A 22,910-nucleotide genomic window follows, 5' to 3' on the forward strand; every position below is an offset into this window, starting at 1 on the left:
TGTGATGTCTGATTTAGCTCCAGTAGGATTGGATCAGTGCAGTTGGAATTGGAAAAGCTTTCCTAAGCAGCAGTAGCCTTTAGTCACCACACTAAACCAACCTGATTTTAACATGTCCTGTTCAAGCATCAGTGGGGCAGGGAACTTTCTCATTCAGCATTTTCAGCCCAAATGAGAGGATTGTTCCAGCTGATTTTGCCTGAATGGATAAGTTGTTCATCTCTTTAGGGTTCCCTTGGCTGCTGTTGTGGGGTTTGGAGATGCATAGGGGAATATCCCAAGTGGAAAGCCCTGATTGTTGGATGCCCCTTGCCAGTAAGGGGTAGTTTACTTTTCTGGCAGGGTTAGGCCTCATGAATTTAACCTCCTTACTTGAAATCTTCTCCAAAGATCATAAGATGTGGCTTTTAAGGTTGTCTTAGCAAGTTTTCCTGCTCATCTTCCATTATTTCCCTGAGTGTATTGGTTGAGGATCCCAAGGGGATCATCGCTGCAAGCCAGTTTCAACCTCCTCAAGCACAGAGCTCTCCCTGTTCCTGGAGTATTTACACACAGTATTAATTTCACAGTGTGATGGTCTCTAATAAGAGCAGCTTGATGTGTGGAGGCTGTTGAGAGCAGAAGTGTCACATAAGGAATTTTAGAATTTGGCTGTTAGTTCATTGGAAGGAGCAAGAAACTCCTCAGTTTGCTGTGATGACAAGGTGGAGCTGTTATTCCATGTACTGCTGAGTTAGTTGTGGTGTAATGCTGGAGTGGAGACAAGGTCAAGGTTTCCCATCAAAACTTTGTGGCTTCTGGTAAAAGTGCATGAGAGAGACTGGGAATGAGCAGTAGATAACTCTTAACAGGAGTAATCTCCAGAGCTGGATAAAGCAGCATGAAAATGACAGAACTGAGCAAACACACAGTGAAATGCTGTGCCTCAGTTTCCCTTTTGTGACAAGGTTTTGTTTCTGCAAGGTCAGTTGGGTGTTTATCAGTACCCCAGGGGTACCTTGGGCATTTGGGTTGGGAGGGAGAGCTCAGTGAACAGGAGCACTGAGAGCCTTGTTTACTTGACTGTAAATACTGTCTGTAACCAGCAACTTGTTTTGGTTTCAGTGTCTCTGCTGCAAGAGTTGACTTTTCCCTTCCCAGCTCCACTTGAGCATGGTTATCTTGATGTGGCCAGTGGGCAGCATGTGATTCACATAGCCCTTCAGTAGTGTTTATAAACAGGTATTCCAGTGCAGGTTTCTGGAGCCCTTTCTTCCCTTGTGGTCCATATTTCAGCGTGATATGTCAAGTGCTGCTCTCTGATTTGATATTTCACCACACCTTTGTATAACTGACTTCCTCAATTCAGAGTCAATGAGGCGTCCAAAGAGCTGTTTGCACAAAGGCACAAGCAGAAGCCTTTTTTTCCTTTCTTTTTGGGCCAACATAGGTATGATAAAGGAGAACTGGCTTTGATAGAAGCCAGATTTTCTTGGTTTAAAGCAAGGACAAGGTGGCCACTCTGCACCTGTGGCTGCTGAGAACGGCCCAGCTACAATCACTGCTGCCATTAATGCTCATGGCACAGTGCTGCTGTGAGGGCTCAGGCTGTGCTGGCAGGAAGTGTGAGTCTAATTGCAAGAGGAAGTATGACTAATTGGTCAAGAGCACAGCCCTGAGTACTTCTGGAGCCAGCTTTTCCCAAGTGTCTGCTGGGAGAAGCAGCTCCAGGGAGTCCTTTGCACCATCAAGTCAGAGTTGTTGTAGGTGAGGCTCAGAGTTGCTGCACAGGCTGTTCTTGTGCTGGGCAACAAGACATGGCAGAGCCCAGGCTGTCTCTGACCAAACTCTCTCATGGGGTATTTTATTTCCTCTACAAGCTGCTCTTTTGGCTTCTGAAACTCATTGTAGGGGGGGAGCTTAGTCAGAAGAAGGGAGTGGTGAAGATTAGGAAGTGTGGGCTGCATGGTTGTGTCTGTAGAACAGGAGTGATTTTTATTTTCCTTTTGAGCCAGAGAAGATAAACTGTTTTCTGAAGTGGGATAATACTTGTCTGTTGTCTGAGCTTGGGAAGATGTAACCCCCCAGCCCCCCCCCTCCCAAAAAAAGTCCTCTGAAGAAGCTGCTGCTTCCACTGTTTGCTGTGATTGGTTTATCCCACTTTTTTCCTTATGGTAGATACTAACACACTACTGTGGTGGCAAAGGCTGGCAGCTTACCTTCCTACAGCTGGAGGAGCTCTTTATTTATTCCTGCTTCTGCCTTGGAGGGTTTTGTGGTGAAGATTAGGCTTGGAAGGAAGCTCAGTGGATAGGGATCAGCTATTCAGGTGCTGGAGATGTTCTACTCAGGAGCATTCTTTGAGCACCACACACTTCTATTTTCAAGGATGGCTCCTAAGAGTTCTCATATGGTGAAAGGCTGAGAGAACTGGAGTTCTTCAGCCTGGAGAAGAGACTTGTGGCCTTCCAGTACCTGAAGGAGCTGACAAGAAAGGTGGAGAGATACTCTTTACAAGGCTTGTGCAGCTGTGGTTGCCCCTGGACTCCTGGCAGTGTCCTAGGCCAGGTTGGATGGGGCTTGGAGCCACCTGGAATAGTGAAAGGTGTCCCTGACATGGCAGGGGGTGGCAGTGGATGGGCTGTAAGTCCCTTCCAGTCCAGACCATGCTGTGTTTGTGGTTGCTATAACTGAACAGGAAGTGAAAAACCAATTACTTTGTGTGAAGAAGCCTCAGAATGACTCTCTGAACAGGGCAGATTCCATGTCTGATGGCAGCTCTGGTATCTGTTTTTGGTGCCAGCCTCTGCTAAACCTGATGCCCTGGGCCTGCTCTGAGGCTGCAGCTTCACTCTCACTAAAGGGAAATGTGGAAATACTGTTTCCAAAATATTTGTTCTTCATGGTCCTGCCTGTGCTACCTTGAGAGGAGGACCAGGAGCAACACCTGGCAGTGTTTGGGATGCCCTGGGAAGCTCTGGATAGGAGCCAGATAAGAGGAGATTATCTCACAGCCATTTTAAAATGGTGGTAGATGAGAAATAATTGAACTACTCCTCTGTCCTTGTTCTTCTAGAGTAAAAGTGAGTGGTGGTTGATGGCACCTCTTGGAATATTGTTAGTTTGTTATGAAAGATTTCTGCTTGGAATTCAGACCTTTGGAAATTGAGAACTCTTGAATTCTGCTGCAGGTGGGACTGGTTTTAGGGCCTCAGGCTCTAAGGGCTATGTCTCCAGGCAGTCAGACTGTGGCTGGAGGGCTAAAACTGCCCTGTTGGACAAGAAGTGGCTTTGCTGTGATTGTGAGTATCAGGGTGAGAGTGTTCCCTTGGCCCTGGCCAGATGTCCTGGGGTTTTTCCATAGGACACATCCATTATGGCACAAGGAAGCTCAGGGCAGGGAAGGAATGTGTTCTCCTCACCTCTGTGCTTTCCTCCTGCCTGGCAGCACTGCTGGCCTGCTCTGAGGCTGGGATTTACCCAGTCCTGAACTCAGATCCCAGGAAAGAGAACTTGAGAGCTCCCTTAAGGAGTGGGTGTGATAAGCACTGAGGACATCTGAGCCAAAACCATGGCCAGTGGACAAGACTGCTTGGGAAGGTCATTGTGCAAGTGCTGCAGGGAAAGGGCTTTTGTGTAATTTAGAAGCAGCTCAAGTGATAAGGAGACATAATTATCAACATTTTTTTTTTTTTAAATAGCAGGAAGTGGCTATTTTCATGTGTGCAGAATAGAGATTTACTAAATTAAAAGCACTTTGGCTACTCTTAGCTCCTGGCTGTTGTGAGGTGAAGCAGGTGAAACTAAAAGTTTCTAGAAATATGTAGTCTAGGTTTTGTCACCAAATGCTCAGACTTGTATATGAAAATTTTTTTTGTTTTTCTCCAGTTTATTCCAGTTCCATATTTGGCTTTAATCAGATTCCTTACTGATGCTGTTGCAAGTCTGCTTTAACAGGTTGTTCTAGACCATGTAATGTATTTTCTGGAAAATTAAACCATTTTTCATCTTTATCAATTTTACTTGAAAGTGTTGGCTCAAAGAGCTTTAAAACTGTTCCCTTATATGTTCCTTTTGATCTGATTTAAAATTAATAATAAAAACATTCTTAAGTTTTATGCTGTCAAAGCAAATGTTTACCTCAGAGTTTGAACACTTTGGGCTGTTGGGCCTGTTTTAACAAAACTTTCCACATTTTTGGGAAAATACTCCAGGATCTTTTGTAAAGAGAAGGTAACATCAGTCTTGAGTACAGTGATATTAGCAAACATTAGTCTTTTGACTTAAAGTGCTGTCAAAATGTAATTCCTGTAGTGGTAGATTTTAGGATTCCTAAATGTAGTGGTGCTTTAAAGTTAGTGTATGTTCAAGGCCCTCCTGTTAAACATTTGGTGCTCTCCATCCCAAAAAAAGCAGCAGCATGAGGCTATTTTTGCCACGACCCTCAGGGTGTCTGTAGTGTTTGTTGTTAAGAAATGGCAAAAATCTGCATTCTTAGCTTCATTGCTGGAAAAGGATGTTTGGAGAGCACAGAATCACAGAAGGTTTGGGGTTGGAAGGGACCTCAGGATAGTTCCAGCCCTCCTGCCATGGCAGGGACACGTCCATTATCCAAGGTTGCCCAAGCCCCATCCAGCCTGGCTTGGACACTGCCAGGGATCCAGGGGCAGCCACAGCTGCTCTGGGCACCCTGTGCCAGGGCCTGCCCACCCTCCTAGGAACAATTCCTTCCCAATATCCCATCCATCCCTGCCCTCTGGCACTGGGAAGCCATTTTACCTTGTCCTTGTCATTCCAGGTTCTTTTTCCATGTTTCTTGGCCCCATCAGGTACAGGAAGGCCACACTGAGGTCACCCCAAAGCTTCTCTTCAGGCTGAATGTCTCCAGTTCCCTCAGCCTTTCCTGGTGGGAGAGGTGCTGGAGTACCTGGCATGACCTGTTCCTTTGGCCTTAATATGCTTCAGCAGGAGGAGATGCTGATCCAAAGTTTCTGACACTTGTTTTCTCTCTGTTTAGGGAGTGACAATTCCCAGTCAGAGACGCTACGTGTACTACTATAGCTACCTGTTAAAGAATCACCTGGATTACAGACCAGTGGCACTGCTGTTCCACAAGATGATGTTTGAAACAATTCCCATGTTCAGCAGCGGAACTTGCAGTAAGTACCAGCACCCCTTCACCTCTGCTAGGGAACCTGGTGGCATTTTGGATGGGCTGATGGCACCAAGAGCTGCACATCTTGGAGGCAGTCAAGTGTGAGCACCTCACAGTCCAAAATCTGCTGGTTTAAGATAATTAAAATCTGGGGTCCTCCCAGGTGTAGTCTGTGAAGGACTCGTGGGTGTTTTACTTAATGGCTTGAGATAAGTGATTCCATATGTAGAACCACTGTGGCTGGGAGAGACCTCCAAGCTGGAGTCCAGCCTGTGCCCAGTCCCCACCTTGTCACCCAAACCAGAGCAGTGCCACATCCGCTCGTTCCTTGGACTCCTCCAGGGATGGAGACTGCACCATTCTCTGTATATTTGCTCCTTACTGTTATGAAAAGCCTCCTTCTTTTTTAGCACAGCAACTCTTGGGAAACATGAATTGCTGAAAAACATTTGCCTAATGGCATGTTGGCTTCCAATGCAGCAACATCATTCTTCCCATGATGTTAAAAAAAAAAAAAAAAAAGATCACTTCAACTGGGTAAATAGCTAATTAACTGTGGAGTAAACATTTCTTTATGTGGAGGTTTCTAAAGCATTAATACACCTGTAAATGATTAATCTCATCTGCTGATACACTGTGTTAGTGAGGAACAGCAGATTTTGTGAAGCTTTGAAATACAAAAACAAATTCTGCTCTGTCCTGTGGGCTGTGTTACAGGGCAGTGACTGCCTTGTGTTGCGTGCTCTTTTTTTGTTGGTGGAAAAAATCTGATGGTTTTGCTATGGGGATTACAGCAATGTGTAATTAATTCCAGTGCCTCCTGTGGCTTTGATTAAAATTGCCCTGTTAATATTGTTGTGAGACAGTACCTGAACATATAACACAGACTAGAAACAATGGAGCAGCTTGTCAAACTGTACTGGAGGAGGGAGGGAGGAGCCTCTGCCAAAACCCCTCTGCCTCATGGAAGAGGTGTGGAGGTTACAGATTTCTGCAATTACACTTATTTAATGTTTTGGATGAACTGTGCTGTGCTTGTGAGTCTGAGCTGCTCAAGTGAGTTGACTTGTGTCCATGGGAGGCTGCTGGGGTGGTGTTTTCACAGGAGGATGTTGGGATAGACAACAGACTGGCCAAGCACCTGAGAACATAAATTAACTATGAGGCTCAGCAGTTGTATGCTGCAGTATTTGAAGTTTCTGTGGAGTTCTCAGGGATTTTTCAGTATGTGCAGTCAGTGGTCTGTGTTGTCAGCTGTGATGGCAGTAATTTTACCAATGTGATAACTTTCAGGCTGCCTTCCTTTGTTATCATTCTGCTGCTTTAAAGTCACTAACAGAGCAGAGTCCAGCCTCTAGGGCAGAATGAGGGGAAGACAGTTTCACAGCTCTGAGGATTCAAAGGAGAAAAAGAGGTTGTTTGGAGCACAGCACCTTCTAGGTGCTACAGGGAAGCTCGAAGAGGGACACTGCAACAGGAGCTGTGGTGATAGGACAGGGGGGGACTGGCTTGGTGCTGCCAGAAGGGAAATTTAGGTGAGATATGCAGAAGGAATTGTTCCCTGTGAGGGTGCCCAGAGCAGCTGTGGCTGCCTCTGAATCCCTGGAATTGTCCAGGCCAGGTTGGTTAGGGCTTGGAACAGCCTGGGATAGTGGAAGGTGTCCCTGCCCATGGCACTGGATGGCTTTCAAGGTTCCTTCCCACCCAAACCATTCTGGATTCTCTGAGCCCTTCCAGTAATAGTTTCATTGCTGAGCCCTTCAGCAGGACAGTGTGGGTGTGTTTAGTAGGGACTTCCACAGCTCAGGGCTGTCTGACCTGACCATTTCCAAAGCAACTCTTCTAAACTGGACCAAAACCCCTCTTAATTTTGGTGTTACACCTGTAGATTTAATTGGGGAAGTTATGCCAGGATTGTCACTTCTCTGGTGATGTTGGTTTACAGGACCAGCTTAGGCTCTGCTGGTGCTGGTTAGTTTTCAGTATTAATGTTCAGTTTTGTCCTTGTTTTTGCTTGTTTGTGTAATAGCAGAGTCAGTTTGTGCTGCCATGACCAGCCACTCTACAATTAGAAGAAGAGGCGAGAGAGAATAAAACTTCTCACTTTGGTCTGTGTAATGGAGAGGAGAGGGAAAATGCAAAGAACAGTCAAGTAGTTGTCACATTTTACAGTCATTATATTAAAAAGAAATAACGTTTTAGGAGCTCCCTGGTGACCTGAAAGTGAAGGACAGAAATTTTTAAGGTTTTTTCCAGTAGCATCTGGCAAAGCTTGCTCCCCTGTGGTGTTAAACCCTTCAGAGAAGTTTAGTTAGCTTTGAAAAATACCATAGCTCACAATTTTGTTTCTGCTACCAATGTTGTGCTTTTTGACAACTTTTGAGGTTTTTTTTTCTCACCAAGTGACATTCTGTTTTGTCACACAGATCCTCAGTTTGTGGTATACCAGCTAAAGGTAAAGATCTTCACCTCCCCTTCAGGACCCTCACGACGTGAAGACAAGTACATGTACTTTGAATTCCCTCAACCTTTGCCGGTATGCGGTGATATCAAAGTGGAATTTTTCCACAAACAGAACAAGATGTTGAAAAAGGTTGGTTTCCTTGATTTTTCTGGAAAATGTTGTCAAGCCAGCCCCTGATGCTGGGGGGTTGGGATGTTGGTTATTTTTCAGGGCTGTGTAATCAACAGCATTTCATTCTTTGATGTCTGGTTTTTCCCAAGGAGCCAATTGACCACAAAATGAAAGCTGGATGTTTGGGGGGTTGGTGAGATGAAGTACAAAGGTTGGGTAAAAATGATCCTGGATCACTGCAGTCGTTTGGGTAGTAGTGAGTAATCTAATTGAGGAAGAAACATTCACCTTCTAAAAACAGACTTGCATACTGAGCAAGTTAACTCCAGCTGTTTTCTTCACTAAATTTTCCTGAGGTTTGAGCAGGCAGAGAAGATCCTGTCTGTGCTGTTGGCTGATTTGTACCCATCTGTCAAATTTAGCTGAATTGCTGAGATAATTGAGTTCCCACGCACTTTGTAAAAAGTATCTCTGCAATCTCTTCCACCACCTCTGTGTTCCCAGCTGCAGTGCCTTGACATGAGAGGTTTAGAGAATTCCCTCAGAGCTGAGGATTTTGTTAGGGTCTCAATTGTTGAAAAAAAAATTAGTCCAAGACTTAGTTTGAAACCAAAGTCAGCCAGTTCTTAAAGCTGAATGCCTGAGTTTCTTCAGTTCTGGTGCTTGTGGAGACACTTTGGACCTACCAGAGGGAAAAGTGAGGATGAGACTGTGCTGATGAAAGGCCATCTTGGTATTTGCTACTTAAAACTTCTCATCAGTAGTTATGTCCTGTAGAATGGAGGTTAGAAAACTTAGAATTATTTAGTGAGTGAATTCATAAAAGTAAGAAATGCTAAAGTGGATCAAGAGACAAAGAAGTGATGAGGTAACATCACTTAGAGCTGTGCACAAGGTTGTACCTGCCAGCTGTGTGTGAATATACATGCATACTGTTGTGTGGGCTTGCTTGTGTGAACAAGTTGAATTTATGTGCTGGTATCTGCAAAAGTTTCTGGACAATTCCTTAGTTGCCCTGTTTTCCCTCTCTGTCTGTTTGATATTTTGAGTCATTGCAGTTAGGTGCAGTACAGAGACTGTAAAAGCATTTTAAAAGTAGAAATCCTACTTCAAAGCTGAGATTATTGATGTACAGCAGCCAGTTTTGAGAAGATCTTTCAGAGGAGCAGCCATGTAGACATGAAGGGTGCAGGGAGGAGATGATGCCAAGCCCCCCAGCATCTGAGACAAGCTCCTGCCTTATCTACTCTCTCCTATCCAGACTATGAGTTTGCTGTTTCTTTGCCATCTCCAGCAGCACATGGATTGCAGACAGACCTGATGGGAAGTGCTGTGCTCTCCTGCCCATACCTGAAATATCAGTGTGCAGAGCACCTGCTGGATCTTGGCTCTGTAGCCCCAGGAACAAACTCCTGTATTTGTTTTACCCCTGGAGAGGGCACTGAGATCCAGAGACCAGGGCATAATGGGAGCATCTCATGAGCACACACACTTTCTGCAGTATGAATGGGGTCTTCAGGAACATGTAGAAGTGCAGAGTCACAGCAGGAGGATTACTGTGCTGGAGTGTCATTTCAGAGTGTCAGATTGTGGTTTTGTTTCTTGAGAATCTTTGTAGTTTTCTGAGTAGCTGATTGGTTTTGGTTTTTTTTTTGGTTTTGATTTTTTTTCCTCTTTGTCTATTCTTATCAGATATCTGAACTATTTGGGTTCTCTGGATTACAGATTGTGCAGAGGTGCTCAGTTTCTCTGTGGTTTTGGCCTGGTAGAGCCAAAGAAATGGTAAAGGTGGTTCTTTTCACATCTGCAGCCTTTTCTGAGATGGAAACTGCCCCTTCATCACCCAGTTAAAAAAAACAAAACACCTTGATAATATCTCTGAAATATCTGTTGAATCAAGTGTCTTACTGCCTCGGCTTTCAGTATGAATAGAGGACAAAGGGAAATAGGTGTGAGATGTTCCACAGTTCTGATAAGGTCACCTCTCTTAGCTCTGCTGCAAACACAGGAGCTGATCCTTCCACATGGTGCTTGGACAGGTTGTTGCAGAAAGTGAATAAGGTGAGAACAGCTCTAAGAGGAATACTGGTGGCAGAGCAACCTAGCTTGGCTCAAACTGAACAAATCTCTATGTTCAGCTGTTTCACATCTGTGCCTGTTCCTTTTCTTCATCAGCTGTCTACACAGCTTTTACCCAAAAACCCAAAAGTGAAGGCTCTCCACTGGGGAAGCTTGTATTTTAAAGATCCCTCTATGCAGTGATCACCTAATTCATGAGGAACAGCATAATTAGCAGTAACAGCATCTTATCTTTCAGAGATTCTGGTTTATTAACCAGGTTTATGGAAAGTGGAATTTTAAGTCTGTTGCCCTGTTCTTCCCAGGTTTTCTGTTAGCAGATTATAGGTAGCTAAACAAGTCTTAAAGACATCACATATTGACCAGTCTGCATTTAACTTTAGTATAATAAAAAACCTGGTGAAATCAATTAAAAGTGTTATTTCTGATCCATTCTGAGCCTCAGGCTGGAGAATGGCTGTGTCTCATCTGTGGAGATTAAGAAAACTTTTTTACCATGGCTCTGGTTTTTGTTTGATAACACTGATCTCCGATGAAGTGCCCCAGATTCCCTCACCTATACTTGCTTCCAAATTTCCCAGTTCTTTGAAGAGCAGCATTATCTGCAGAGTTTTCTGTAGGGAGGGCCCTCCTCAGTTTTGTTCAGGCTTATTTTGGATAAATTATCCATAGACCAGAGCAAACCTGAATGACCAAATGACTTCAAACACCTAACCTTAGAGTCAGTGTGAGATTTAAAGTAGCCAACTGTCCTTTCTTTTAATGGCAAAAGTTAATTTAAGCAAATTCAGTGGCTTTTGGGAGCTGACCTCAGCCACATTATCACTGGTGCCACTGGGGTATTGATACAGGGCTGACAGCCTTGGTAAAGTTTCATCCCTTCCATAGTTTCTGCCACCTGGCATCAGTTAGGAAGTCCCAGCTCTTGGTCTTTTCTTGTCTAATCAAGTTGTTTACTGTATTCTCAGAGTATTTCTTCAGTGTTCTGTAGCTACTTCCTTTCAAGAATGAAGTGCATGCCCACATGAGAACAAAATGGCTTGAGGCTCAAGTGCTGTGACTGTGTATGAATTTCTGATGGGTAGAAGTTAGTAATTTGGGGGATTTTTTTTTAGCATGGTTTTTTGTTGTAGCTTGGCTGTTCTTCCATCTCAGATTGCTGCTGTAGTCACTCTAGTTTTGCTTCCACAGATCTCTGCAAAGCCTTTTTCTTCCACTTATTGATGTTGACATGATAATCTGAAAGTATTTCAGAGTATCCTTAGATCACTCTGTTCAATGGGAGTTTGTTATAAAAATACAGAAATCTCCTCATCTTCCTGCCTCCAGAGCCTGGGGGTGAAGGAGACCTTTTTTTGGGAGTCCTCCCAGTACAGATGAGAGGGCAATGTTGATGTGGGTTTAATTTGTGAGAGTCAGTGGTGTGTGATCCCCAGACTCCAGCGTGGGAGGGCTGACAGCATTGTTTGAGCAGTTGCATTTCATCTCTCAAGTCTGGAGATAAGTTCTGCTGCAGAGTTCAACAAGACTTTGGGCAGTTGCTGTTAAGCAAACGCTGAGGAATGAACTCTGAAAATGTCAGAAGACTCAGTGTTGATCTGCAAATGGTACAGGAAGTTCCATCAGGCAGGCCTAGGGAACAGGCTGAACCATGATCTCCATTCTTGGAGAGCATCTCCAGACCCTCAGGGGTGCTGCAGGGTGACTGTGAGTGCCTGTAGATCTCTCTGCAAAAGTTAAGCTCTCAGGAGCACATGGGAACTCCTGATTGATGGCTTAAATCTTGGGTTTGGGTCTCAGTCTGCAGCTAGAGACCAGCTCTAGAGTGGAGAATGTTTTTCAGTCAGTCTGAGAAACTCCACAAGGTAGGGACAAGTGTTTGTCAGAGTTGTGGGATTAAATCAGCCTCTGTCTCATCTGATACTGCACTGGAGATTTATGGCACAGATTTGGTTATGGGAAGAAGTACATCTGTGGTTTATTTTTTTTTAAAGACAGATGTCTGTGATGTAACTGGAAGTGAAGCAAAACACATTGAAAAACAGTCTCTAATACTTTTTTTTTTTTTTCAGAAGTCTATTCATTAGCTTGTGTTATGTGAGCACTTGGTCTGGTATTTTGATTTGCTATATAAAGCCTGAGTTCAGTTCATGCCTTGATTTTTAAAATTCCTATCTTTGGCCCATATTACATCATCTTTCCTCCTTGTCTCCCATTAAATATCTTGGATCCTGATGCTTTAGCTGAATCCTCACTTTGAATAAGGGATTTGCTCTTCAGTGAAAACAGTGACAAGTTATCAGCCTTAAGAGCTAATTCCAAAAAACATGGCCAAGTCTTCCCTCAATATAAGTGGCCATGCCATGTTCCAAGACCCATGAACTCAGTTTATTAGGCTAATGAAGTTGTGTAGTGGGAAGGAAAGGAAAATAACTTGATGCTTTAAAAAGCTGGAGGGAGATAAAAGGAAAAATGACCAGCTCAGCTGAGTTGTATTGTTTAGTTTGAGTCCCTGAAGACCTCTGCAAATTTATCCTGAGGAGCACAGATTAAAAGCTGTCTAGTGAGAGGTTTGTTGTCTGTCAGCCCCTGTCAGTGAAGCTGAGTTGCCCTAGCCCCTCAAGTGCCAGCTAAATCCCTGCTGGTTCACCACTCATGGAGCTGAAGGTGAGGCATGACAAAACTGTTCCTTCTGCTGGCATTGATTCCCATCCAGTAGCCTCTCTTTCTCTGGCACTGCTGTCCTGCTGGTGACAGGAGCCATTCTCCAACCATCCACAGCCTGCAGTGTGTCCTCCCCTCCCTGGAGGCACTGGGGACCAGCAACAGGGGGGTTTTCAGCAGGAAAGCTGCTGCTTGTCTCTGTTCTGACCTGAGCAGGTCCTTTGGTTTCAGCAGGAATGAACATCTCAGCTCCTTGGAGTCCCTTCACTGTGTGGGTGAGGAGGAGCCTGGCTGTTGCCTCTTCCTCTGGGAGAGAGACGTCATCAGAGTGAACCCAGGATATTCATCCTCAACTTCCAGCCCCAGGCAGGGCATTTCTGAGGCTGTTCTGGGGGAAAGAGGAGGGTGTGAAATGTATAACCAGGGCCTGGCAAGAACCTGCTAACTGCTGCCTCCCATGGATGGGCTTCTTCAGAGATGGGATGGCTTGAAGGGACTCAGGAGCAGTGGGAAACATGTTAGACTCCCCAGTTTGTTAGATGAACTTCATTCCCAAAGTGCTGGAGAGAGGCAAGTGGTGAAGTGGGGAACTCAGCTACCAGCAGTGTTCCTGGCTGGATTTTTAACTTCTGTCTTGGGGTCTCTCAGGTGCTTAGAAAAATGCAGACAAGGTGGAAGTGGTTTTGTAGGCTTTACCTAAAATACTGAAAATCAGTCTGCTGACCTGTGGTGGAGAGGGACCTTATGAATTCCCAGAATCTTGTTTGAATTTGTGAGGAGGATGAGTGTGAGTTAAGAAGTAGTCCAGCCCTTCCCTTCCTTCTTTCATTGGCTCAGGAAAATGCTGTGGTATTTTGCTGCTGCCAAACTGCCTTCAGCAGGAGGCCTGCTCATGTCACACACACTGGAACCACTTCTGTTCCACCTCTGATTTCCCCCCTGCTTCCTTACCAGCAGAGATGAATAGGAAGATAGGACAGGAGATGGATTTTCCAGTAAGAAACTGGAATTAGATCTCATTGGTAAACTAAAATAGGTAAGTTAGCTCAGAAGGAGTGAGATTGTGTTCTTGTGCTGTATAATACCAAGGAATGTTAGATTCTGGAATGGGTTACTTTCCCTGCAGCTTTAGTAGCAGTGCAGGAATATTGACCATTGTGGGAAGAATTGGCCATTTGCATCTTGGGTCTTGGGCATGAAAAGCCACATAAAACAGAAGATTTTGTGTGTATAGAGCAAGTGGATGTTGCTCAGTGTGAGATGGAGAGGGGTTTGGTGTGTGATAGGAGAGAGCTGACCTTGGAAACATCAGCTCTGGGCTGGCAGAAAGCTGCTTCTCCAGAGCCTTCAGAATCTCTGATACAGGGATTTCCTGCCTCCTGATACAGCTGGAGCTGTGGCAGAGTGGAGAATCAAATCAAAAAGATGGTTGTCTGTCAGATACTGCTTAGGCTGAACATCCTTCAGCTGTCACTGCCTTGGTTTCTCCCCCAAAACTTCCTGCTGAGTGGCAGGACAGCAGGCACTGGCTCTGCCTTCCTCTTAGTGCTGCTCAGCAAAGGTTGGGCTAGGTGAAAGCATCTCAGCAAAGCACCCATGAATCTTTTACTGTCATAGTGGATTTGTAGTTTTGCTCAATTTTATACAATTTTCTCAATTTTATACAATTCTGTATAAGAAAAGCTTTCTATTACAGGGGAGATTCAGTATTACTCACCTCAGCAACCGTTGAGGTTGTCTGTTGGGTTTAGGGATTGCTTGGCAAGGTGTGAGTAAAAACAATCTATTTATGCCTTGTGATTGCAAGTTTTAGTTTATTGAATTTATTATCATTTGCTTTTATTGCAGGTATGATAGTTTCCAGCCCAGCTCTCCATGACTGATTGCTAAAAGCTTAATTGGTTAAAATTGAGCCTGATGAACGCAGATTTTTGTGTGTTGTCCAGGAGATGTGGTGAAAATGTCTTTGCATGCAATGTAACAAATGCCATACTGTTGTCCAACCAAGTTTTGTCTGATATTGCAAATCTGTTTTTGACCAGATGCTGATAGCAGAATAATTAACGTGCCATTAGTGAATACTAAAGCAAGCTTGTTTTCTGTGTTCTTCCTCCCCCAGGACAAAATGTTTCACTTTTGGGTAAATACATTCTTCATAGGACTGGATGAAAATTCAGACAAAGTAGAAAATGGAAGTCTAGTTGCAGATCAGGAACTTGATGGTATTTTCAGTACAGAGCGCTCAGATAATGATAAGGAATATTTGATCCTTACATTAACAAAAAACGATCTAGACAAAGCAAATAAAGACAAAGCCAACAGATATTTCTCTCCAAACTTCAAGGTCAGTATATTTTATGTGTGGGCAAAGCTGAAAAGCTGCATGATTTGTTTGTCTTGCCTTTGGAGGGACCATGTGAAACTGCTGTGTAGAAGCTGAGTTCCTGTGTTGGTGTTGCCATCACTTGGCAAAGCTTTGAGCTTTGTACTTTCATCTGCTTTTTGGAGAGCTGATGAGAGGCTGGGGTTGAAATCTTCAGGTTGTTCCAGGTGTTTATGGAAGCCATCAGAGGTGTGGGAGAGCTGTGACCAGGTGGGATCTTCCCTGCTCCACCAGCATTGCCTGGGACTGGGCTGGGCACACTGAACTCCTGAGCTGATTTGCAGCAGTGCCTGTTCCATGGGAAACAGAGGGGCCACAAGGATAATTTGGGGTCTGGAGCATCTCTCTGATGAGGAGAGGCTGCAGGAGGTGGGCCTGGTCAGTCTGGACAAGGGAAGGCTGAGGGGGGGATCCCATAAATCCACACAAACATCTCTAGGGATGGCAGAGGGGGGTGCCAGGCTCTGTTCAGGGGAATTTCATTGGGGAATACAAGCCATTGCCAGCAGTGTTTTAAACATGCAAAAGGCATTTGTAAGAGTTCCAGCATTTTCTAACTTTCTCACAAAAGATCAGCTGGTGCTCATTTGAAGGGTATGGTCATAGCTTCCTGGAATATTGCTTGGATCAGGCTTCCCACATGCCAGTCACCCATTAGAGAGTGTTTTGTTCATTCCTGTGCTCTCTTGCTGCATCTCTTGGTGCTCTGGCAGTTGTGGAAGGCAGGAGGGTGGTGTGGCCTGGTGTGCTGGGATGTCCTGCTGCTGCAGCTCAGGAGCACCTGAGCCCTCAGCCAGACACAGTTCGTGCAGCTGGGCTGGAAAATCCTGCTGCTTTGCCAGCCTTTGTTTTGCAGGGGTGGTATTGAGAGGCTGGCAGAGCTCTCTGGGGAGAGGAGCACGGGTGTGACTCAGCATGGCAAAGGACCTGTGCTGTTAGAAATTGCTTTGTTGCCTGTGCTCAGTTGAAGTCCAGGTTCCCATTTTAAATGTTGTTTTTTCCTTCCCCAGGTGAAGCTATTTTTCACAAAAACAGTAGAAGAGCCATCAAACCCAGAGGCTAGCAGTTCAACTTCTGTAACACCAGATGTTAGTGACAATGAACCTGATCATTATAGATACTCTGACACCACTGACTCTGATCCAGAGAATGAACCTTTTGATGAAGATCAGCATACGCAGATTACAAAAGTCTGAATATTTTTTTTATCAGAGATAAAAAAAAACATACAAAAAAACCAACCATGAAGAGAGACAAACTTGAATAAACTGAAAAAAAAAAAAGGACCTTTCTAAATGGCAAAAGGACATAGTGTCAGATTACCAATTATAGGAACAATTCTTTCCTGACCAATCTTGTTTTGCCCTATAAATCTACAGGGTTTGACACTTGTCCAGTCGGGGGGGAAAAAGAAAGGTTACGTAGCTCTTATATGTATATACCTTTTTGTGTCAAAGGACATTAAAACTTCAATTAGGAACTATAAACATGGCACTTTCCCATTTTATTCCAGTTTTATAAAAGTGGAGACAGACCTAATGTGTATGCGTAGGAATTTTTCCTTTTGTGTTCTGTCACCAAACGAAGTTTCAAAAACCGAAAAAAAAAAAAATATTTACAGGTTCACATCCTGCCCCTTTTTTTGCACTTGTGTGGCAACAGAAAAGTCTGCAGTTGGCTAAGAGATGTTTCTAGAAGGTTTTTCCTACATTCTAATGCATGTTTTTTGGATGGGGCTGGAAGGTGATGCTGGGAAAGGAGCGTGGCCTGTGTACCATACCCAGCTGTTCCATGCACCTTTCCTCAGCATGCTGCCCTAATTCATCCGGGACAATGGGTGAGGAGTCGCCGCTGTCACTGCTTGTTGTTTGTGCATTTTTCATTTTTTTTAAGTGTAATGGTGCTAGAAAAGGCAGCTAGAGGGAGTGATTCTGTCTAGGGGTACAGGAATGAACCTTCACGACACCCACGAGACCCACGCCATGAAGGGAGACAAGGAATTGGGGTCACGAAAAACAAAACAAAACAAAAAAAAGACAAAAGGAAACACAGCAACAATGACTCAACCATACAAATGTGGAGGCTATCAACTAAAGTAAGAGCTTGAAACAAATGGTTACAAAATTTGACAATGATTTATTGGGAATTTTTTCTGAATTGTAATGGCTGCTCCATCTCCTGTGTAATCAAGGCCAGTGCTAAAAGTCAGATGCTCTTTAGTGCAAAAACATCAGTCAACATCTTACATTTATATTAGTAGTTTTTCAATCATATTCCTGCTGTGAATACTTCATGTGCTGCCTTGCAAGCTTTTTTTTTTTTTTTCCCTCTCATGAATATAAAAAGATTTTGTAATGGTGCACAGGAAATGTCATTGGAGACTCTCCAGGTTAGTGTTTGTTTGGAAGATTTCTGATGCATTTATTCAATCAAACTTCTGTCAGCCGTTCCACCCCTTTGACCTTACGCATTCTATTACAATGAGTTTTGCAGTTTTGCACACTTTTTTTTAAAAAAAAAAGTCATTAACTGTTAGGGAATTTTACTTGAATACACTCATTACCTGCAATGTTTAAAAAAACGGACATTACACACCAGAGACAGGAAACCAGTGTTGCAGTAAATTCTCAACTGCTAATGAAGATTAAAAAGCAGAACTTGTCCCAAAATACCTTACTATAAAAAATGTATTTTTTTTCCCCCAAACCACCCAACAAATTATTTTTCTAAACCAAGTGGCAGTGTTGGATTTTTTGTTCCTAGGGACACAAGCAAGGGTAGGGCTCAAAGTTGGCTTCTGGTGGCCAATTGCCATGCCCAGCCTGAGGTGACTCAGGAGTCCAGCTGCTGGCACATCCAGATGTGAAGTCACTGCCACAACAGGCCCCTCTAGGTGGGCCATGAACAGCTGACCCCAAATTGATTCTTTTTAGGATGTAGTACACATATTCCCCTGCTTAATTAACTTCTTGGTGCTGACATGGAAGTTCATGAGCTGTGTTCTCAGCCAGAATTATGAATGGGATCTGTCAGAGCCCTGTACAGCAGCATTAATGGTTGGAATTTGAACCACACAAGGCAGGACTTCCACTAATTACAATTGGTTAAACCAAGGTGTAAAGGGCTTTAAAAAAAAAAAAAATTCCTACCTGGTTTCTGTTGGTCAATTCTGCTGGTAATACATTCTGACTTACAGGTTTAATTAGGCTTTAATGGATCAAGGTTCAGTGCTCATTGTGACGAGCAGGAGGTGGTTTTCCCTTGGCAACAGGCATTTTAACTCTTCCCCTTGCAATCGTGTTTCACCCTGTCTGGTTTGTAACAGTTGAAAGTTGTGTTGGCTCGATAAAACCAAACTGTTCCTGCTTGGATAGCATTGGGATCTTGGCACTGCTGCGTGTCCCCCTTTGGATAATCAGGATTGGATGGTGCAGTTCCATCGGTGACGCCGGATCGGGAGCCAGGATGCAAGGATGGGCTTTTGCACTGTTATTTTTCCTTTGGAATGTGAAGGTTGGAATGAGGGTTTTTAATTGTTTTTGAATTTTTCTTTTTTTTAATGTTTCGACGTCTTTGAGAAGCCTTGCTTACATTTTATGGTGTAGTCATTGGAAATGGAAAAATGGCATTATATATATATATATTATATATATAAATATATATTATACATACTCTCCTATACTTTATTTCAGTTACCACCCCCATAGAAGTTGACAAGAATTGCTATGACTGAAAGGTTTTTGAGTCCTTATTAAAACTTTATTTATGACAGTATTCATAATTAGCTTGAGCTGCATTCTGTAGGTAATCTTTCCTTGAGTTTCTGGACTGTAGCTTCAGCCTGTTGGGATGTGCAAGAGCTTACATGTCTGAAACTACTTGAAGGCATCACTTTGGTAAGAGCTTAACTGCAAGGCCCTGAAGCATCCCCTGGGCTTGGGCAGCCCCAGTCAAAAATCTTTGCCACAGCTCCTCCAGGGCAGCTGTGCAAATCAGCCTCCAGATTCCTCCCCGGGGCACACATTGTAAACTGGAGTTTACATGCAGCATCAAAATCAGTTTTCCAAATTAAAAAACAAAAAAAATAAAAAGGCCCTTCAAATAATCCAAAAAGAGGATGCTGGTGTGCAAGTTCCATGTTTAGTCCTAGCAAATGTGTGCAATATGTTAACGATGCCTGTGGTTGCCACGAAGTGCCTCGTTTACCTTCTCAATACTGTTGGAAAGTGTCGTGCATGCAGATGGATGGGGTGGGACTGTGCACTAAAAGGGGCTCCAACTGCAGCGTTTTGGCAGAGCTGCCTTTCTCTGCCACTTCAAATTTCCAGTCTGTTTTCATATAGCATATATATATATAGATACTAAAAGAAAAAAAAAAATCAGTCTGTTAAGCAGCCTTACTCTGATTCAGCCTCTTCAAATACTATTGTGCTGTGCAACAGTGGCTCTGTGTGTAACTGAGAATACACAAAAACCAAGTATGACATGTACAGGATAATGCCTCATACAAATCAGATGTCCGTTTGTTATTGTGTTTAACAACCCTTTATCTCTTAGTGTTAAAACTCCACTTAAAACTGATTAAAGTCTCATTCTTGTCACTGTGTGGGTGTTTTATTGCAGTGTTCTGAGCTTGGCAAGCAGCTGAGATGTTGTGCTTGTGAAGCTGTGGAATTTGGAGCCAGGGGTGCTCCTCCAGCATCCAGGGATTTGAAGGGAGCTGCAGCTTCAGAGCCTGGCGTATTCCAGAGGTTTGACCAGTGCAGCAGTGGAGTCCAGATGTGTGCAGGGATGTCAAACCCTTCCTTTGTTCTGGTGAGGGGCAAGGGAACCTCCTGAGGCATCAGGTCACACAGGCAGGTGCCTGTCCCAGCACCTGAGGAGCAGCAAGAAGGATGGAGACACACCAATGATAAAGGGAAAAGGGGAATGGCTCTCCACTGCCAGAGGGCAGGGACAGGTGGGATATTGGGAAGAAATCCTTCCCTGTGAGGCTGGGGAGTGGTGCCCAGAGAAGCTGTGGCTGCCTTTGGATCCTTGGAAGTGTCCCAGGGCAGGTTGGACAAGGCTTGGAGCAGCCTGGGATAGTGGAAGGTGCCCCTGCCCATGGTACATGATGGGCATTGAGATCCCACCCAGACCATTCTGGGATTCTCTATTTAATCTCCAAGAATTTATTTCAAAATTCACCTTATTTATAAGGTAATGTTGCATAATGAGATGTGAGACCCACCTGAGAATTCTTTTCCTAAAGTAGCTTTACCATTGACATTGAGATGTGTTTTTCCCTAGAGAATTACAGGATTGTTAAGGTTGGAAAGGCCCTTTGAGATCAAGTCCAGTCTCAGGACAGGCTCATTTTTCCCACTCTGGTGGCTGATGTGGTGACAGAGCTTTGCAGAGGACAATCCCTGTGCTCCATCCCACACCTGTGGTTCCCATGTCCCCTGAGCCCTCTCCAGCTCCAGGGCCTGGCTGAGCTTTCCCAACCCCTGACATCAGCAGGGAGCAGCAGCTCAGTTGGTTCAGGTCCCTTTCTAGGCAGCCACAGAGGGGTGATTAATAATTAATTGTCTCTTCTTTTAAAGCTGCAGCAGAGTAAGAAATTGTGCTCTTCTAAGGAAAGATACTGGTAGGAGAATTTGAAACTGTTTTTTCTGCAGTTGGTTGGCTCTGAAATGAGTGATGGCACCTGCCAGTGATGTTTGTGTCAGTCTGACCAGATTCCCTTTGTGAATCTGGGAATTGGGGTGCAGTGGGAGCTGGACTGAAAAAAAAAAAAAAAGCCCAACAAGCTATTCTTATAGATAGAGACTTGATGCAAAGGAAGGAGGTCAAATAAGGAGTCAGTTCAGTGTCTTTTCAAAAACAGAATTTCTTTTTTGGCTTTTTCTCAGTCTCATTCTTTAGTATCTTCTCAAACCCCATCTTTCCATATCTGTCTCTGGTAATTCTGCTCCTTTTTTTTTTTTTTTTCCCATACAATCTTGTGCTAGGCAGGTGAGAAATTTCCTTTATTTTGAGCTGATGGGCTCACTAAAATAAAAGCCATTATTTGTTTCTTTGCTTTTTTGCTCCCTGTTCTCTGACACCTTTCCTAGTTGGGCTTTTTTATGGCATTTCATTGTTTTTCCATGTGTATCTTCTCATTTTCCACTTATCTTCTATGCTTTCAAACTTTTCAGCCACTGCTCTGTGTTTCAATATAGGACAGGTAATTATTTTCTGCCTGGGTTTTTTTGGTTGGTTTTGTTTGGTTATGTGTTTTTTTTTTTTTTTTTCTTCTTTTTGTCTACCAAGCTTTATTCTGAAGGCATAGTAAGGGGAAATGCTTTTAAGTTTTATTTATTTTTTTTTTTAAAGAAAGCAGCTCTGAGAAACATCAGGGCTGTGCAGGTTCTGATGTGTTTGCCTTGGTGAGCTCCTGGTGCTCTGCACAAACCTGGATGTGTTTATCCAGCCTAATGGGAAGGATGAGCACATGGATTGGGCTTGTGATGAGCAACCTGAATATAAAAACTTGCTCATGAACTGCTGGGCTACACTTTCCAGCTGCAAATGTTACTCTATGGGCTGTACTGGCTACAGAAATATTTTTAAAATGGGCTTAGTGGGGTTTATTTTTATTTTTTGTGGGCTCCTGTGCTTGGTAATTTACTTTGTCTCCCATCACTAAGCTCTGAAATAGGGGGCACTTTGCTTTCATGATTTCCTCTTCATGGGGGAGTTTTAAGCTGATAAAAGATGATATTTCAGAGGCTGAGCTTTGTGCTTTAAATTACCCCTTGTATAATTCAAGCTGCTTCAGGCCCTACAGGTGGTTTTTTTGGCCTTTGACAAAATAATTGTAGAGTCGAGGTTATGTGGGGTCTGGAAGAGGCTGAAAGCAGCTGGGAAATGCTGGACTGAGGAATTCCAGCAGCCTGGACAGGGAGATCAGAGCTGCCCCATCTTCCTGTGGCAGGAGGAAAATGGCAGAAGAAAAAGGGAAGGATTCTGTCATGGAAATCTGTGCAGGAACGAGCCTTTTAAATGGAAATTAATGAGTTTGGAGGAGAAGGCAGCAAAGGCTTTAATGTAAAGCAGGATTTGGTAATGGCAGAGTGAAACCTCGTGGGTGGAGGCATGGAACTTGTGAGGAAAGGGGTGATGGCACATGTTTGTAGAGATTTGCTGGGGCTTTGCAAGGATGGGATGAAGCAGCTGATGAGAGGTGTCTGGGAGGCATCTGGAGGGCGGGAGATGCTTTTGAGAGGTTGGTTTGGGGCTTGAAAAAGTGTTTGAAGCTATGGAAACAGGAGGGCTGCAAGCAACCTAGGAAAACACTGGGATTTGTGTTGGAGGATGGCAAAGATCAGGCAGCAGTAAGAGGAGACTGATGACATCCACTCAGCAGCACAAGAAGGAGTTATTCCCCTTCCCTGAATAGCAGCACTTGGGGAGGACGTGGCTTTTCCCTGGAATCTGCATGTGCAGAAAAGCAGCTCTGGTCTGTGGTTTTTGAGTGTCTGGGGGCTCAGTGGTTCTCAGCCCTCACTCACATGTGGGAACCCTTCAAACCAACCTGCAGCTGAGGCATGTGGGGAGGGCTTGGAGGATTCCTGGAGAAACTGCAGCCCCTTTTGAAAGGGCTAAACAAGCTGGGAAGCACTGGAGGAGCACAGAGCAATGATAAAAAAACAAATAGGAAAGTTGGCATTATTTTTACCCCAGCTTGTCCATCTTCTTGGCTTTCAATTTGCCTCTTCTGTGTCAGAAGGGAAGAAAAGCTTTGCACAACTGCTCCCATCTCACATTTTTGTGCCTTGAAGCAGGGGAAGGGATGGCACCCAATGTGTCTGTCCTTTTCTGGGAGTGGGGTCTGTGCTGCAGCACTCCAGGGAATGCTCTGGCTTCCCCTGAAGGTTGAAGCATAGAAGAAAGATTCTGCAAGGACCATAATTTACCACCTTGATCTCTTTGTCAGCTCCCTCTGACAAACCTCATTCCCTGAGAGTAAGATCTGGAGAGTTTATTGTAGAGGAATATGATCAGACCTGCCAAACTCTGACATTCACACTGGATAAAGCTCTACC

The 22,910-nt window shown here is 44.1% G+C and overlaps 1 protein-coding gene across 1 annotated transcript in view; it reads left to right on the plus strand.

Moving 5' to 3' along the window:
- The window catches only part of PTEN (phosphatase and tensin homolog), a 45,821-nt gene extending 28,285 nt beyond the window's left edge, over nt 1-17,536 (plus strand). Inside the window, exons 6-9 of the mRNA XM_079312549.1 lie at nt 4,997-5,138; nt 7,561-7,727; nt 14,572-14,796; nt 15,846-17,536. Of these exons, the coding sequence (XP_079168675.1) occupies nt 4,997-5,138; nt 7,561-7,727; nt 14,572-14,796; nt 15,846-16,031 (720 nt within the window). The 3' untranslated portion in view covers nt 16,032-17,536. The remainder of the gene's footprint in view (nt 1-4,996; nt 5,139-7,560; nt 7,728-14,571; nt 14,797-15,845) is intronic.
- The last annotated feature ends 5,374 nt before the right edge of the window (nt 17,537-22,910 follow it).

Source organism: Erithacus rubecula (assembly GCF_903797595.1).
Source record: "Erithacus rubecula genome assembly, chromosome: 9".
Lineage (NCBI taxonomy): Eukaryota > Metazoa > Chordata > Aves > Passeriformes > Muscicapidae > Erithacus > Erithacus rubecula.